We start from the raw sequence: 16,397 nt of genomic DNA, 5'->3' as shown, positions 1-16,397 counted from the left end.
TGCCAAGAACTGAGATGGAGAGACATGTATAGGACCTCAAAGATCAGAGACTGAAGGAGTCTACTACGGAGGAAAGGGTATGAAGCAGAGAGCCACACGGCGTAGTGATGTCACCAGCTAACTTCAGAGGTCATTAATCAGTAATTCTGAGCAACTATGCATGGTCGTCAGGACGTTTAGTGGGGCTGCACTGGCTTAAGACACCACTGGGTCCTTTACAATCTGGTCTCCAAAGCAGTAAGATCAACTGGGAAGCAGAAATAACCAAGGCCTCTCTCCTGTTTGCTGACACAACTCACTGTGCCATGACCAGTGCTAAGCAAACATTGCTGGGCTGCTCCTCAGGTCCACTCAGCCCTCATCTGGTGGCTGATGAACCCAACAACATTCTCCTGTGCCTTCCACCACAGCCAGAGTCAACAAGGCCCAACTGTCAGAAGTTGAGCCTGTGACAACAGACACATAGGTCCTGCCCTCTCCCAAGGAGATATGTGTCTACTACATGTGAAGAACTGTCAGGTCCTTTCATATTTCATGAAGTGTTGCTGGTTACTCAGAATAACAAAGGCTACAGCAGAATTATTTTATAACCCTGTTTGTACTTGGCCATAACTTCCTGAAACACATTTCCCCTCTTGGGTTGAAATGCCTAAAATACTTTTGTGAACTTAAAAAAGGAAGAAAAAAAAAAAAAGCTTTGCAAAGAAACCTTGAAGAGAACCTGTTTATCTTCCCTCTACTACTTCCCAGAATTCTGAATGATTAAACAATTGTACTGTAAGAGATTTGCCTACTGGCAGAGTTAACAAGTCCCAGAAGATAAACATGTGGAAAGTCTCCATCTCAGGGGAAGCAAATGAATTTAGGCAGAAAAAAGGCTCTTAAAAGAAGAAATGCTGTGGTGCCTGGGTGGCTCAGTGGGTTAAAGCCTCTGCCTTCAGCTCAGGTCATGATCCCAGGGTCCTGGGATTGAGCCCTACACCAGGCTCCCTGCTCAGCGGGGAGCCTGCTTCCTCCTCTCTCTGTGCCTGCCACTCTGCCTACTCGTGATCTCTGTCAAATAAAAAAAAAAAAAAAAAATCTTTAAAAAAAAAAAAGAAGAAATGCTATCATATAGAGCTAAGAAAAGTAGGAGAAGGCAAAGGGACTACCAAATGGAGAGAAGACAAGAGAGTTCTTATTTTTTTACTTCTGACACTGTATTTTCCCAGATGTGTTTACAAAGCTTTTAAAATCTAATCCTTTGGTCAACCACATCATTGTGCAGATGAAATGAAAAATGTCTTTAAAAGAGCAGATCTGGGACACCTGGCTGGCTCAGTCGGTTACGTGTCTGCCTTCAGCTTGGGTCATGATCCCAGGGTTCTGGGACAGAGTCCCACACTGGGCTCCCTGCTCCTTGTGGGGAGACTGCTTCTCCCTCTGCCTGCTGCTCCCCCGCTTGTGCTTTCCCCCTCTCTCTGACAAATAAATAAATAAAATCTTTAAAAAAATAAAATAAAATAGAAGAGCAGACCCTTGGCATTTGCAAAATGACTCCAAAAGTTCCTGACAAATAGCAGCTTTGAGGAACCCTGACTCTGAAATGCCAACAAGACAGCCTCTATGAAGGGAATGGCTTACTGTGAGATTACCTAGCTGACCCCCTCTCCCCCACCCCAGCAACAACATCGCACAGGGGCACTGCTGCCCTTTCCTCCCTGTCTTCATGTGTAGGATGCCAACACGCAGTATTTGAGTTAAGGACTTACGAATTATGGATAAGTCATGCAGTATGTATCCAACTCTACACAGTACGTACTGGATGGAATCAAACAGAATCCGAGACATGGGAAGAAGCAAGAAACACCTTCCCACCCTGAGTCTGTGTGAACTAAGCAGATGTGGCATCAGAGGTGTAGGCTGTAACAAATGATGCTACAATCTGATCTTTCAACCTGGGAATTATTTCTTTGTATGCCAGGCCATGTCCTAAGTGCTTTACATATACAATCTTATTTAATTCTCACAATCATCTTATGAAGTAGACATTATTATCATTCCCATTCTAGCAAAACAAAGATAGTGTGGTCAGGAACGTTATCCAAGGTAACACAGATAGCTACAAGTAGGGGCCACATTCAAACTGAGGCAAGTGGACTTCAAGGTCCATGCTTTTAATCAGAATACACTGCCTCTCCAAAAACAAGGAGTCCATAAAAAAGAAAGAATCTTGCCATCCGCAACAACATGGATTGATCTAGAGGATATAATGCTAAGTGAAGCACGTGACATAAGTGAAATAAGGCTGGGGTCAGAGAAAGCCAAATTCAATGTGTTTACACTCATCGGTGGAACTTAAGAAACAAAACTAATGAACAAAGAAAAAAAGAGACAAAAAACCCAGACTCTCAGCCACAGAGAACGCACTGAGGGGAGCTGGGTGGAGGGATGGGTGAATTAGGTGAAAGGGATTAAGAGTACACTTAACTGTAATGATCACTGACTAATATACAGAATTACTGAATCACTATACTGTTCACCTGAAACTAATATAACCCCATATGTTAATTACGCTGGAATTAAAAACAACACGCAAAGGGCATGCCTGAAGAATAATGACAGCCGGATGTCACACTGAGCTGTACTAGTGGCCTCAATGGCCCCATGAGAGCTGCGGGTGGTATTTACTATTCTAAGGTGTTTATGCGTTGAATCCTATCCCACCTAACAAGAGACAGCTCTGTGAAAAAATGCTAGGGGACAATGTTTTTTTAATAGTTATAATCTAGGGGCACCTGGCTGACTTGGTTGGAAGAGCATACGACTTTTTTTTTTTTAAGATTTTATTTATTTGACAGAGAGAGAGAGAAAGAGAGAGTCAGAGAGCACAAACGGTGGCAATAGCGAGGGAAAAGGAGCAGACTTCCCACTGAGCAAGGACCCTGGGATCATGACCTGAGCTGAAGGCAGACACTTAACTGACTGAGCCACCCAGGCACCTGGAAGAGCATACAACTCTTGACCTCTGGGCCCCATGTTGGGCATAGAGATTATTTAAATAAACAAATTAACTTTTTAAAGAAACAGTTATAATTGGGGTGCCTGGGTGGCTCAGTGGGTTAAAGCCTCTGCCTTCGGCTCAGGTCATAGTCCCAGGGTCCTGGGATCGAGCCCCACATCGGGCGCTCTGCTCAGCGGGGAGCCTGCTTCCTCCTCTCTCTGTGCCTGCCTCTCTGCCTACTTGTGATCTCTGTCAAATAAATAAATAAAATCTTTAAAAAAATAGTTATAATCTCACCCTATTTTCCAGTACATTCAGAGTTCATGCTTTAGGCTGCCTTCAGGTGAGGCAGGTAAACAGGGCTAGGAGAGATCAGCAGCCAGCAACCCTTTTTCATGCAGCAGCATAGAAAGGTTGTCTCTAAATACTGCTATCCTGGGGCGCCTGTGTGGCTCAGTGGGTTAAAGCCACTGCCTTCAGCTCGGGTCATGTTCCCAGCGTCCTGGGATCGAGCCCTGCATCGGGCTCTCTGCTCAGCGGGGAGCCTGCTTCCTCCTCTCTCTGCCTGCCTCTCTGCCTACTTGTGATCTCTGTCAAATAAATAAATAAATCTTTTAAAAATTAAATAAATAAATAAATAAATAAATACTGCTGTCCCTCTGGGCCTCAAAGCTAACACAAGTCAGACCAAGGTCACTCCTGACCTGGCCACACTCCAGGCAGCCAGCCACCCAGAATGGAAGTGGAGGGCTGCTCAGACCCTCCGCAGGCTCACCCTCCTGAGTGAGGCAGAGGAAAGGAATTTCCCAGAGGCTAAGAGGTAAGGAAAAGAATCAACCTGCAAACCTACTAGAATAATTAAGAACTCTGAAAGCAGGCCCTAGGTTTTTCGGTTTTGTTTTTAAAGCATCCTGTGGCCCCTTTTGCAGAAGGAGTTGGGCAGCTAAGGATAACATCCTCGCTCACAAATTAGGCCTGGGTAGTAGGGCACCTTTGCTTAGAAAGTGGAATCTGGGGGCGCCTGGGTGGCTCAGTGGGTTAAAGCCTCTGCCTTCGGCTCGGGTCATGATCTCGGGGTCCTGGGATCGAGCCCCGCATCGGGCTCTCTGCTTGGCAGGGAGCCTGCTTCCTCCTTTCTCTTTGCCTTCCTCTCTGACTACTTGTGATCTCTGTCTGTCAAATAAATAAATAAAATCTTTAAAAAAAAAAAAAAGAAAGTGGAATCTGTGTTGACTGAGGGCTTTAACCAAAGTGAGACCCACTCAGATGTTCAGTTCACTGGACTCCTGGTTTCTGTTCCTCAAAACTTACAGTGCAAGGCTGATGCCATGTGTCTGCAGTGTTCTCAACATGGCACAACAATCAGCCTGAGGAAGGTAATTTCTCAATGTCTTTTCCTGATGCCACCCTTCAGCAAGCCCCATAATGACCCACCCAGCCTCCTCCCACAATCCTCAAGTCTTTTTATAGTCACAGGTAATTACACCATGGAGAGATTACATCACTTCATTGGCAGTGTTTACAACTGACAGGAAGATGCTGTGCGGATGTTTTGGGAACTACATCCTCATTTAGCAAACAATTTGCTGTGGTCCCTATTGTTCTTTTCCAAGAATAGAACTGCCTTGGCAAACTTTGTGCCTAAACTGGGAACCAAACAACTAAGGGCCATTGTAGATGAGAACAGAAATCACCACAGAGGCAAACATGGTAACCCAGTGATGACTCCTTCATCCTTTATCCAGGGGAGAAAACACAGATGGCGTCTTTCTTTCTGTCAAAAGAATCCTCTGAAGGTTGTCCTGAGTGCTCCAATAGGGTGACACAAGAAATGGGTCTCAGAGAAGCCTGCCACTCAGCATAGGCAGTGTGGTTCTCAGCAGACCCTGGGCAGCAGAGTTAAGACAGACTGGGCACAAATCCTAGTCACCTTCTCCCCTGATGGTTGCCTGTCTTTGAGCGGGTTATGTAACCTCTCTCTGCCTCAGTTTCTCATCTATAAAATGGTTACATGACCACCCAGCACACAGCCTTTCTGAAAGCTTCAAATGGGATAATACACAGAGAGCCCGACACATAAATGATGCTCTGTATGCATCAGCTTCCAGCCTGTCCTCTCCCCCCACATTATCTCTGACTCCAGATCCCTTCAGAGATGGCGATGGTGAGCCAGGGCCACCTGTCAACCTCTCTCAGCTACATCAAAGTCAAGGGCCAAAGCCACATCCTACCCCTGAGAGCTTTGTTCTCAACATTTTCCATCATCAGTGAACACTAACTGCTCGGCTTTCTCACTCTACTGCACAGAAACGTAGATGGCTGTTTTCCCTGCCATTTAAAAATTGTTTTAGGTGCTTGTGTGATGTTTAACATGGCCTAGAGTGTCATGGAAACACTTTTTAAGGGGGGAAAAATCAGAAACAAGGGCACCTGGGTGGCTCAGTCGGTTAATTGTCTGCCTTTGGCTTGGGTCATAATCCCAGAGAGCTGGGATCAAGCCCCACATTGGGCTCCCTGCTTCTCCCCACACTGGGAATTCTGCTTCTCCCTCTCCCTCTGCTCCTCCTCTCCTCGCTCTTCTCTCTCTCTCTCTCTCTCTCTCAAAATAAAATCTTAAAAAAATTAAAAGTCAGAAACAAGTAAAATACAGAGTTTTATTCCAGTAAATCCCCTCAGGAAAGGGAGAGAATGAAAATCAAAAGCTTTTCACATGAGTCAGCGAGCAGCCGGGTTGAGACCATCACACTAGACCTTTCTGGAAGGCAAAGGGGTTTCAAAAAGATCAATCCTTCCTCAACTGGTCAAGTCAGACACCTGGTCCCACTTCCTTATCCTGAACACAAAAAATGACTTTGCATCTTTAGTTTTGTTTTTTTAAAGATAGCAAAGGATGTCATCTGCATAAAAATCTCCTGCCCAGCATGACTCAACAGTGGGTCACATACCAACTCTGTTGTTGTCATTATTTGGGAATTACACCACACATTTTATATGCCAAGTATCCTCCAATCATTTTTATTAGGCTACACAACACCAACCTCACATCCTTAAGGATTTTGTTTCTGTTTTGAAGGAGACACAAAGAGGTCAAATGATTTGCCTAAGGCCATAAAACATCTTTCTTTTCTTTCTTTTTTTTTTTTTTAGATAAAGTTTCTTGAGATCATAGGTAAAGGCACCTGGGGGGCTCAGTTAGGCATCTGCCTTCGGCTCAGGTCGTGGTCCCAGAGTCTGGGATGGAGTCCCACATTGGGCTCCCTGCTCAGCAAAGAGTCTGTTTCTCCCTCTCCCTCTGGCCCTCTCCCTGCTCATGCTCTTTCTCAAATAAATATATAAAATATTTTTTTAAAAATCACAGGTAGGGGCGCCTGGGTGGCTCAGTGGGTTAAAGCCTCTGACTTCGGCTCAGGTCATGATCTTGGGGTCCTGGAATCGAGCCCCGCATCGGGCTCTCTGCTTGGCGGGGAGCCTGCTTCTCCCTCTCCCTCTGCCCGCCTCTTTATCTACTTGTGATCTGTCTGTCAAATAAATAAATTAAAAAAAAAAAAACAACTTTAAGAATCACAGGTAAAGGGAAGGAGTTGTGAGATCTGAGAAAGGCTGCTACACAGTTGGGACCCTAATTCCTCTCTAGCCCAAGAAGAGAGGCAAGCTGGGTACTCTGCATATATATATATACATATATATATATATATATATATATATATATATATTTTTTTTTTTAAATTCTGGTCTGCCTACACAGTGTGAACCAGGTGTGAAGATAAAATATGCTTCCTTTTGCCACTCCCCAAAAGGAGACTTCTAATAATTTTCTCCATCTCTGTTTAAGGAATGACCAAAGGGGAAGCTGGACCTACTGCCTCTGGAAACCAAGATGGAAAACTGAACCTTGATCATGGCATAACTCTGCACCAGAATTCTCTAGTGCCTGCTCCTACATGATTCTTTTCTACACCTGAGCAATTATGACCAAGACTAAGGGTGACTGGGGTATTTTATAACCAGAGACTACACTGATGAACTGCCCCCCCTACAGGATGCCCACTTCCCTATGTCCAGTGGGACTCTCCCAGTCACAAGTGCACATGTGCACACAAGCACATTCAAGGTCTACTAGAGCCCACTGGGTAACAAAGGCTGTGTAATTTACAAGCACATCCTTTTAAAATGCTTCCAGAGTAGGTGTTCAGGTGCAGCTATAGGAGCTGGTAGATAACATACCAAGAGGAAAGGGGGACCTTTCCTGAACTGAACTGCCTTTCCTCGACCTCAGAGTATCTGAAAGTCTTGGTTTCTTGGCAAGCCTGTCTGGCAAGCTGCTTATGGCAGGCACAGCCATACAGGTGTGCTCGGGTTTCAGGCCAAGGAGTGGGTGCCTTCCTCCCTGAGAAGCCACTGCAGAGAGGGAAACACACTGGCAGCGCCGTGGTGCACTGGATCTAAGTAATGGGGCCACCCCTTCCCCTGCCTGCATCCTGCTCTGTGCTAGTACACATTTTATGGGGAGTAGAAAAGACCTGGGGGTGGGGTGGCAGGGGAGGGAGGATTCTGTGCAGATGGGGGAGGGAAAAAAACTACAGAGCCAACTTTTCCATCCTGCTCTGAGCCCACACTACAGACATACGTTTTTCCACATTGGAGAATAATAATCCCTTTATCCAGCCAGTCTGAAACCATCAGTCCCTGATAATTGAATTCAGACCTTGGATGGAAAGTTGGGAAGGTGTGGGTAGTTGGAAAATGGGGTGGGAAATGGGAGGAGGCAGGGGTGGAGCCCATAAAAAGGAGGGTGGCAGTAGGTGGAATGGCTTAATGAAGCTAAAGAGGCTAAAGACTTCAGAAACCAAAGGCAGACGTTCCACCCTACTATTGCCAGGTCACACAAAGGGACAGCTCCCCTAGTGCAGCCTGGGAAGACGGTCTTGGTAGCATACCAGGCGCTAAGCCAGGTTCTGATCCTGGCTGTAGGACCCTAGGTGAGTATATGACCTCTAAAATCCTAGCTCCGACAGTCATTCCACTTATGCACATACTTATTGAGAACCATTTGTTCTGGGCTAGGGGCAGGGCGGCAAATCTCTTCAATAAAGGGCCAAATGTTTTAAAGTCTAAATACTTTAGGTTTTGGGGGTGACACAGTTTATGTCGCAACTACCCAACACTGCCACTATAATACAAACACAGCCACAGACAAAATATATTATGAATGAATATTGCTATGTTCCAATAAAACTTTATTTATGGACATTGAAATGTGATCTTACAATTTTTATATATACATGAAATATTATTTTGATTTTTTCTTGATCATTTAAAAATATAAAACCATTCTTGGCTCACAGGCCATACAAAAGCAGCATAGAGGACTTGGTCCAGGGACCATAGCTTGCCAACTTCTACTCTAGACATACAGTGGTGAACAAGACAGGGTCTTCACATCCTGTGGCTCTGTGACTACCACTTCTAGAGAGCGTCTCTAGCTTGGGCTGCAAGCCCTGGGAACATAAGCCCTGCTTCACCTGGCTATATGTTGGTGGATCCTGGCCACCTTTTCCTCTGGAACTTCATATAGCCACAATGCCCACACTGTGGGGTCCCAATCATTAGTGGCCTCCTTGACTGTGCTAGGAGCTCCTCACAACCAAAGAGGTCTTAGGCTTATGGCAAAGGTTTAAATTAAGTGTCAGGGCAGGGTGAAGAGGAGGCAGTGGACAAGGAGATTGGTACGTGGGTGGTGGAGAAGGCTACAGTGCAACAACAGACGCGTCACTATTTCTCCCAGCAGCTCAGAAGAAAAATCGTAGAAGAGACTGCACCATTATCTGTACGTGTTGGGTAACTGAGTGGTGGGAGATGACAGAGAATGAGAGAGAGCACTGAGCTATGGGGACTCTATACACTGCACTATACCACACTGCCCCTATCCTTCCAAAGTCCCCTTCCAGAATCTAGCTAAGATCCCTCTCTAGGGAATGCTGTTCAAAGAAAACTACCATCTGTATATATCTAATGAAGTCTGGTAGGGGCCACATTACTATCATAATTAGTTGAGGGGTGCATGCGGCTCAGTCGGTCGGGCGTCCAACTCTTGATTTCAGCTTGGGTCGTAATCTCAGAGTTGTGGGATCAGGTCCCACATTAGGCTCCCCACTCTGCACAGTATGTTTGTCACTGTTCCTCTGTTCCTCCCCAACTTGTGTTCATGCATGCTCTCTCTAGTAAATAAATACATAGAATCTTTTAAAAAAATCACCATCAGGGGCACCTGGGTGGCTCAGTGGGTTAGGCCTCTGCCTTCGGCTCAGGTCATGAGCCTAGGTTCCTGGGATCAAGCCCCAAATTGGGCTCTCTGCTCAGCGGTTTCCCTTCCTCTCTCTCTGCCTGCCTCTCTGCCTACTTGTGATCTGTCAAATAAATAAATAATAAAATCTTTAAAAAAAAAAAACTCATCATCAGTTGACACCCCTACTGGTGCTTGCAAATACAGAGGCTCTATGGAGGTTCTCTAGCGTTACCCTTTCCTAGAAGAACGCCAGGTGTAGAGGACCACATAAACAGAACCTGGAAAGGTCTTCAGAGCACTGTGGAAGACAATAAGGATCATACAAACTCAAAAAGGCTCACGGTTGCATTTCCAGGTGTTGCTAGGACTCCTGCACCTCACCGGCTTCAATCAGAAAGTCCTCAGAATCACGAAAATACAGAAGGAGGGAACTGGATATGACCTTAAAGGTATCTGGGTCAACCCCTTTGTTTGATAAATGGAGAAACTGAGCCACGGAATGGCTAAGTGGCTTGTCCGAGATCACGAAATTTAGAGTGTCAGTGACCAGGTCCTGGTTTCACTACATTACAAGACCTCAACTCTACTTTTTCTGAGAGAAAACATAAAAAGACAAGAAACAAACGAGAACGAACTAACAATCATGAAGCACCAATTGTGTTAGACTAGTCCCCAGGTAGGGACTAGTATCACCCCATTCTATCGCTGAGGAAACTGAGGCTTAAAGAAGTGAGATTTGCTCAGATCCCGGAGCCAGCAACAGCAGCACTGGACTCAGAACACCAGCAGTCTGATTCCCAAACCTGCTGCCTAGCATGCTCTGAACGCTACAGCTCCATCCTCCCTGGTGACTCCAGCTGTAGGGAGAGAGCTCATAACGTCATCCCCAGGACATTCCTACACACCCCTCCCTTCAGCTGGCTCAGGAGGCCCCTTACTGCCACACCCCCTTGACTGGCCCCCTGCTTTACCACAGCACAAAAGGCTCCCTGCAACTGGCTTCTAGGTGGAGAGTCCCCTATCCCAGCTTTGGGAGAAACAATGGTGTGAGCCTTTTCCCTCCCCCCCAGAGAGGCAGGCCCGAACCCACCTGAGGCAAGGCCGTCTCCGAGGAGGGTACTAAGGATCACCAGCGGAAGGAACACTCCATGTCCCACGGAGGCCACGGCCAACGCTGCGGTGCTCTTTGGTGCTATCCTGCCATGGCACATCTTTTATCCGTCCAAGTTATTAAAAAAAAAAAAAAATTTAAAAGCCAGAAGTAAGAATTCTAAAGTCAGCCACGGGTAGATTTACCTACAAAAAAAAACAAAACAACAAAAAACAAAGACATAAGTGAAAGCTTCAGCCTTAAGTTTGTTGTAGGTAGACACTTTGATAAGGAAGCTATAGTCACACAAAGTTCAAGAATTCTAGTAAATGAATTCCTGCTGCCAAGAAAGGACAGCCACCTAAGTGGCTTTTCAGCGTGTGTCTGGGGGAAATGCCGAGGCCTGCAGCAAACTGCCACGAGCGTCCACAGCCAGGAGCCAGATCCTTGCAACAGGACAAGGACACAAGCACAGGCTCATCTGGAGATCTGTCGGGCACAGCAGAGCTTTCGGAAACTGCCCCTGCTCTGCCCCACCACCTCTGAGCCTCCAGCAGAGAGGAGGGGAGAGGCAGCTGTTGACACACAGTGCTACACCCCTGAGTCAGGCTTTGCCTTTGCCACTTGGACTCAGAGCGAGTTCAACCAACCAAAAGGAAAAAAAAAAAAAAATAGAGAACACGTGTCTTAAAGGGAGAAATACACCGCCTACAGAAGGAATGCAGCAGCGGAAGCCAAGAGCCCTGGCCAGGCTTGCTCAACTGTCAGAGGCTGGATAAGCCCCTGAGGATCTGACACTGACTCCACAGCGATGACTCTCAAAAATGGACCAATTAATCCAGGCTCACCCAACACACCTGTGACCCCAGAGGCCACACTTGTTGATTGCACCTGACAACAACTAGAGGGAGGACGGTCTCTAGAGGGAGGACGGTCTATAATTGTTAACTGCCCCCCTCCACCTCGTTCAGACTATGACTTAAGACTAGGAACCAGTCTTTAAAAAAAAAAAAAAAATCAGGGGTCAAGACTTTCAGGGATTATTTTCTATTATTTTCTACATGCCTTCAGAGAAGTTGAAGAGTTGATACAGGCCTATTATATTTTAGTTAACTCATCTGATTTCATTTATCCTTGTTTATAACAGGTATTCCAAATAAGATTACACTCCTTTTTAAATTTTTAAATTCCTGGGCGCCTGGGTGGCTCAGTGGGTTAAAGCCTCTGCCTTCAGCTCAGGTCATGATCCCAGGGTCCTGGGATCGAGCCCTGCATCGGGCTCTCTGCTCAGCGGGGAGCCTGCTTCCTCCTCTCTCTGCCTGCCTCTCTGCCTACTTGTGATCTGTCTCTCTGTCAAATAAATAAATAAAATCTTTAAAAAAAAAATTTTTTTTTAAATTTAAATTTTTAAATTCCTTTTTAAATTCCATACACATACCTCCTTCTCCATTAATAAGGCTTCATGTAAATAGATAAGAGAGCCTGCCATCTACAACCCTAATAAAGGATGCCCTTGAGATTCTGCCAGGGATATTAACCAGCCCTGCCTTCCATCTGTGTCTGAAGTCTTGACTCAGGCCTACATCCCCTGCTAAAGAGAGTTATTCCAAACAGCAGCATGAGTTGTCTCAGTATGAAGGAAAAGAAGCTATGAAAGTCTTCAATGAGCATGAGCCAGGGGTTCAAGAACAGAGCTAACTTTACTCACTACCACAGCTGTGACTATGGCAGTCTTCTGTCCACAGCTTTTACCCAGGCTCCAACTTGAGCCTTTAAAGCTGTAGAAAACGGATGGTTCCTAAAGAAGTCTGGGGGTAGAGTCAGTAAGTGACCCAAAACAGTACACAAAACTGTGTACTGTGGAACGTGTATACATTTAGGTGGCTAAGAACAATAGAGTTAGAATGTCAAAATTCAAATCTGTTTTCTCTATTATGACCACATGACCAAATGATTCTCTTAGCCTCAGCTTCCTCATCTGTAAAATGGGAATACTAACCATATGTCTTCATAGGTTTGATGTAAAGATTATCAGACAAAACACTTGGCAAGTCCCTGGCACTTTACAAGTCCTCAGTGAACATTGCCTGCTATTGCTGTTGTAATTATTAATAAGGACTGAGCTTAATAAGACCTTAGAGGTCATCAGGTTTCACCTCTTCATTTGATAGATGCCAAAACCAAGATCAGAAGAGGTTAAAGAATATGGCCAATTAGCAACAGGCCCTTTGGTGCTGCCACTTTTGATTCATTGACAGCAGGCAGCTCTACCAAGTAGTCATCATCCCCTCAAGGCAACAGCCCACGGATCACTGAGAATAATAATACCTGGTTGTGCCCCATCACAACACGTGCACAAATATTTCTGTAGTGAATGGATGGCGCCGGATCAGAGTGGTGCTTAGATGTTCTGTGCACAAGTGAAGGCAATCAGGAAAGATTACCCGGAGGAAATGATGCTGACTGCTAGTGTTAGTGAAAAAGAAGAAGAAAAAAGGTACCAAATACAAGTGGAACAGAACAATGGGAGCACAGTACTCTTGGCAGAGACACAGTTAAGGGCTAGGCTAAGGAATTTAAACTTTACCGTGAAAACTATGTAGCGCTTACAGGATTATAAACAGAGAAGTTATAAGACCAAATTCATTTAGGAAGATCACTCTGGCAAGGATTTTGGGGGGGGCACCAAGTGGTAAAGGATCTTAAATATAGTATTTTACAATTAATGTGGAGCTCTTTTGAGGGCAGTTTGACATCTGTCCCCAAAATGCACATATTCTCTAACTTATCAGTTCTGCTTTTAGAACCTGTCCTCAAAAATCACATGAGCAATGATGTAGATGTAAGATATTCACTGCATCCTTTGTACTGGCAAAAGATTGAAGTGAAACGAGTTAAACAAGTTGTCATACACACATGTAATGGAATACTATGCATTGGTTTGAAAAGAACTAGACAGGTCAGTCTGTACTCATATATGGAATGACTTCCAAAATTAGCACCTGAAGAAAACCATTTGTGAGTATGCATGTATTTTTATTTTTTATTTTTATTTATTTTTATTTTTTTTAAATATTTTATTATTTATTTGACAGACAGAGATCACAAGTAGACAGAGAGGCAGGCAGAGAGAGAGGAGGAAGCAGGTTCCCTGCTGAGCAGAGAGCCCGATGCGGGGCTCGATCCCAGGACCCTGAGATCATGACCTGAGCCGAAGGCAGAGGCTTTAACCCACTGAGCCACCCAGGTGCCCCTATGCATGTATTTTTAAAGGGGATACACAAATACACACATGCATGCCTGGAAAATCTCTCTCTGGAATGATGCATAAGAAATTGGTAGCTAACGATTGCCTTCGGAGAGGAGAAGTGAGTGATTAACAGGAAAAGAACTCATTTTTCACTGTACATATTCCCCTTTAATCTCCTTGAGCCGTGTACCGTGTACATGTATTACCTATTCATAGATATTCATAGATAAAAATGTAAAATAAAATTAATGTAGCAAGGTTTTCTTGTACACCACCTGTCTCCTCCCTCAACAAACTGACATTCAAATAAACCTGACTGCTCCTCCTGCCAGGAATACAGCCACTTCCAGGGCTCAGCACACCGGGCATCTCCTGAAGGAGTTCTGATACTTCCCACCATGCCCATCTCCAGTAAGACTAACCCCCTTCTTACATCCCAAGTGTCCTGGGCACCCTGCTATGACTATACCTCTAACAGGTTAATACATCTACATGTTTATGTAGATTTAGGAAAAGAGAGGGCAATAGGGCCTGGCACCTGACAGGCAGGAAACAAATGCTTGCCAAACTCATGAATACTGTGGGGAGGAGCCCATATAATATTGGGAAGAAAATGCATACAGATGAGCTCCTGTTTTGTTTTAAAGAAACAACTGACTCCTCCCTTATTGTTTAGGCAGCTACCTGGGCCAAAGGCCCAATTCCACCACGAAGCCTAAGACCTGATTAAGCGAAGAACAGATGGGGGTAATGACAATGGGAGCTCTACAAAGAAAAAAAGATGAACAGAGGGTAGTCAGTAGGGTGTTTACTTGCAAGGCTAGGCCAAGAGTTAGTGCTTCCGAAGTAATACAGAGAAAAGGGAAGCCCTACAACCCCAGGTATTGCTCAGAATGGGACCAGTTACTGTAGAGAAAGGGTTACCCATGCAAATCTCTTCATTTTAAGAAGGGATCTGCTTTGAACACAGAATTAAAAAAATAAAACGTATCCTTGAATTGTGACTTTAGATCAAGTGAAAAGAAAAACACTTCAGAACAAATTAACTATTCATTACTCCTAGAGAAACACACAGACAAAAACTTGGAGGAGGAGGAGAAGGAGAAGAATCTCTCTCCCTTGAGTATTCCTTTGGTACCTTTCTTCCCCAGACAGAAAGTAGATGCTGGTTGGCAGGGGCTGGGGGAAGAAAGAACAGTTAGTGTTTAGTGAGTACAGAGTTTCAGTCTTGCCAGAAGAAGAGCTCTGGAGATGGACACATGGAGGTGATAGCTGTACAACAGTGTGAATGCACTCAATGCCACTGAACTGCATACTTAAAACTGGTTAAGACGACTGATTTCATTTTATGTGTATTTTACCACAAAAAATTTTGGAAAAAAATTATGATTAAAGAGGAGCCTGGAACTAAGCCTCATGTTCAAAGCTGGCACTCATCCATCCTCACAAGGCATGTAACATTTAAACTTTGAGGTTAGATGAAAGGAAAGGGTCCAGGGCTGCAAGTCAGTCCCCTCTCTGCCACCAAACAGCTGGCTGGTCACAAAGGCTCCCTGGCTTCCATTTCCATATCTAAAAAAGGTTTGAAGGTCTCTCTCAGCCAGAGAATTCACCACAACATCCGAGCTTCTCTGCATATAATACAACTCTGCCTGCTTTCCCCTCTAAAATATGGGGTCAGGAGGAGTCATGGAAAGTCTAGATTCATCCTTCTGATATTCTTCCTTGGGACTGGTGCTGCTGCCCCAATAGCATGTGGTAAAGAGAGACTTCATGAGCTAGAATGTCTGGCCCTCAAGGTCAGCGTCTGGTCTCTCCCACCTCTGTGAAGTCAGAACATTAAAAGCTGGGTGACTGTGCTCTGCTGAACGTCATGAACATTCATTTCCTTTCAGAACAATCCTCTATGAGGCTCCATGGCTCCGATTTTGGGGAAGCCACTTACCTCACCTCTGCCTCTATACCCTTATCTATAAAATGGGGTTGTTGCTTGCTTTGACTATCTCCCTACTCTGTAGTGAGGTTCAAAAAGGACAAAATACAAAGGACAGCTCTGTAAACTGGCAAAATTCGGGTCCTTCTATCTACAGTTTGGCCTAGGAGCCAAGACAGCAGAGAGCTAACTATGGGCATTTTTTATCTGCCCATAAAAAATGATGATGCAAACATGACACGCTTCTGGAGTAAAGGACAACCTGTAACACAAGCCCAAAGTCCAAATGGTTTGCTTGCTTACTGTTGCCACAGATGCTTCCAGGTTAACCAAAGAGCCTGAAAAGATTAAAGGTATCCTGGGAGTCACCTTCAAAAATGGCTCACAGCCTAGGGTAGCAGCAGCAGCAGGTGGGGCCAGCTATGAAACACCTAGGGCACCCTGTCCCTGAGACAGCTAGGGCCCAGATCTCCTCAGCCCACGTGCCTGGCTGCCTCGGTCCTGCTGGAGTAGCAGGATCATGTAGCATTCTACTGAGCTCTCCTCTGCGGAGACAAGAGTCCTGACTCTGCCAAACTCGGCTCCCAGGTACAAAGTGGGTTTCTCTAGAGTTCTGTGAAATCAGCCTCAGTCTACACGTAATTTTCAGGACAGATTATTTCCTAAACAGTGACCCCTCTCTCTGTTAGTTAAGAGAAGGAACTGGATGGGTAAAACCAACATAAGTCCTTTTCTTGCTTCAGACCTAGTCCAGAAAGGAGACGGTGGTAGTGGAGAGTCTAGAACAAGAAAGTCTGTTCCTTTGATTAGTCATCTTCACCAACCCCAATGCTGCCATGTGATGGAAGAAGACAA

The 16,397-nt window shown here is 45.1% G+C and overlaps 1 protein-coding gene across 2 annotated transcripts in view; it reads right to left on the bottom strand.

The window, feature by feature from the left end:
* Positions 1–16,397, bottom strand: part of SUSD6 (sushi domain containing 6) — a 97,521-nt gene that overhangs the window by 42,338 nt on the left and 38,786 nt on the right. Inside the window, exon 2 of one of the 2 annotated variants that reach the window (XM_080808583.1) lies at positions 10,360–10,565. In XM_080808583.1, coding sequence (XP_080664709.1) covers positions 10,360–10,480 — 121 coding nt within the window. In that variant the 5' untranslated portion in view covers positions 10,481–10,565. Of the gene's footprint in view, positions 1–10,359; positions 10,577–16,397 lie in introns of those variants that run through there. The other variant, XM_080808584.1, reaches the window with a different exon arrangement.

The sequence above is a fragment of the Martes martes genome (genome assembly GCF_963455335.1).
Source record: "Martes martes genome assembly, chromosome: 7".
NCBI classification, from domain to species: Eukaryota; Metazoa; Chordata; class Mammalia; order Carnivora; family Mustelidae; genus Martes; species Martes martes.
The sequence above is the reverse complement of the archived record's forward strand: the minus strand, read 5'-3'. Positions and strand labels throughout refer to the sequence as shown.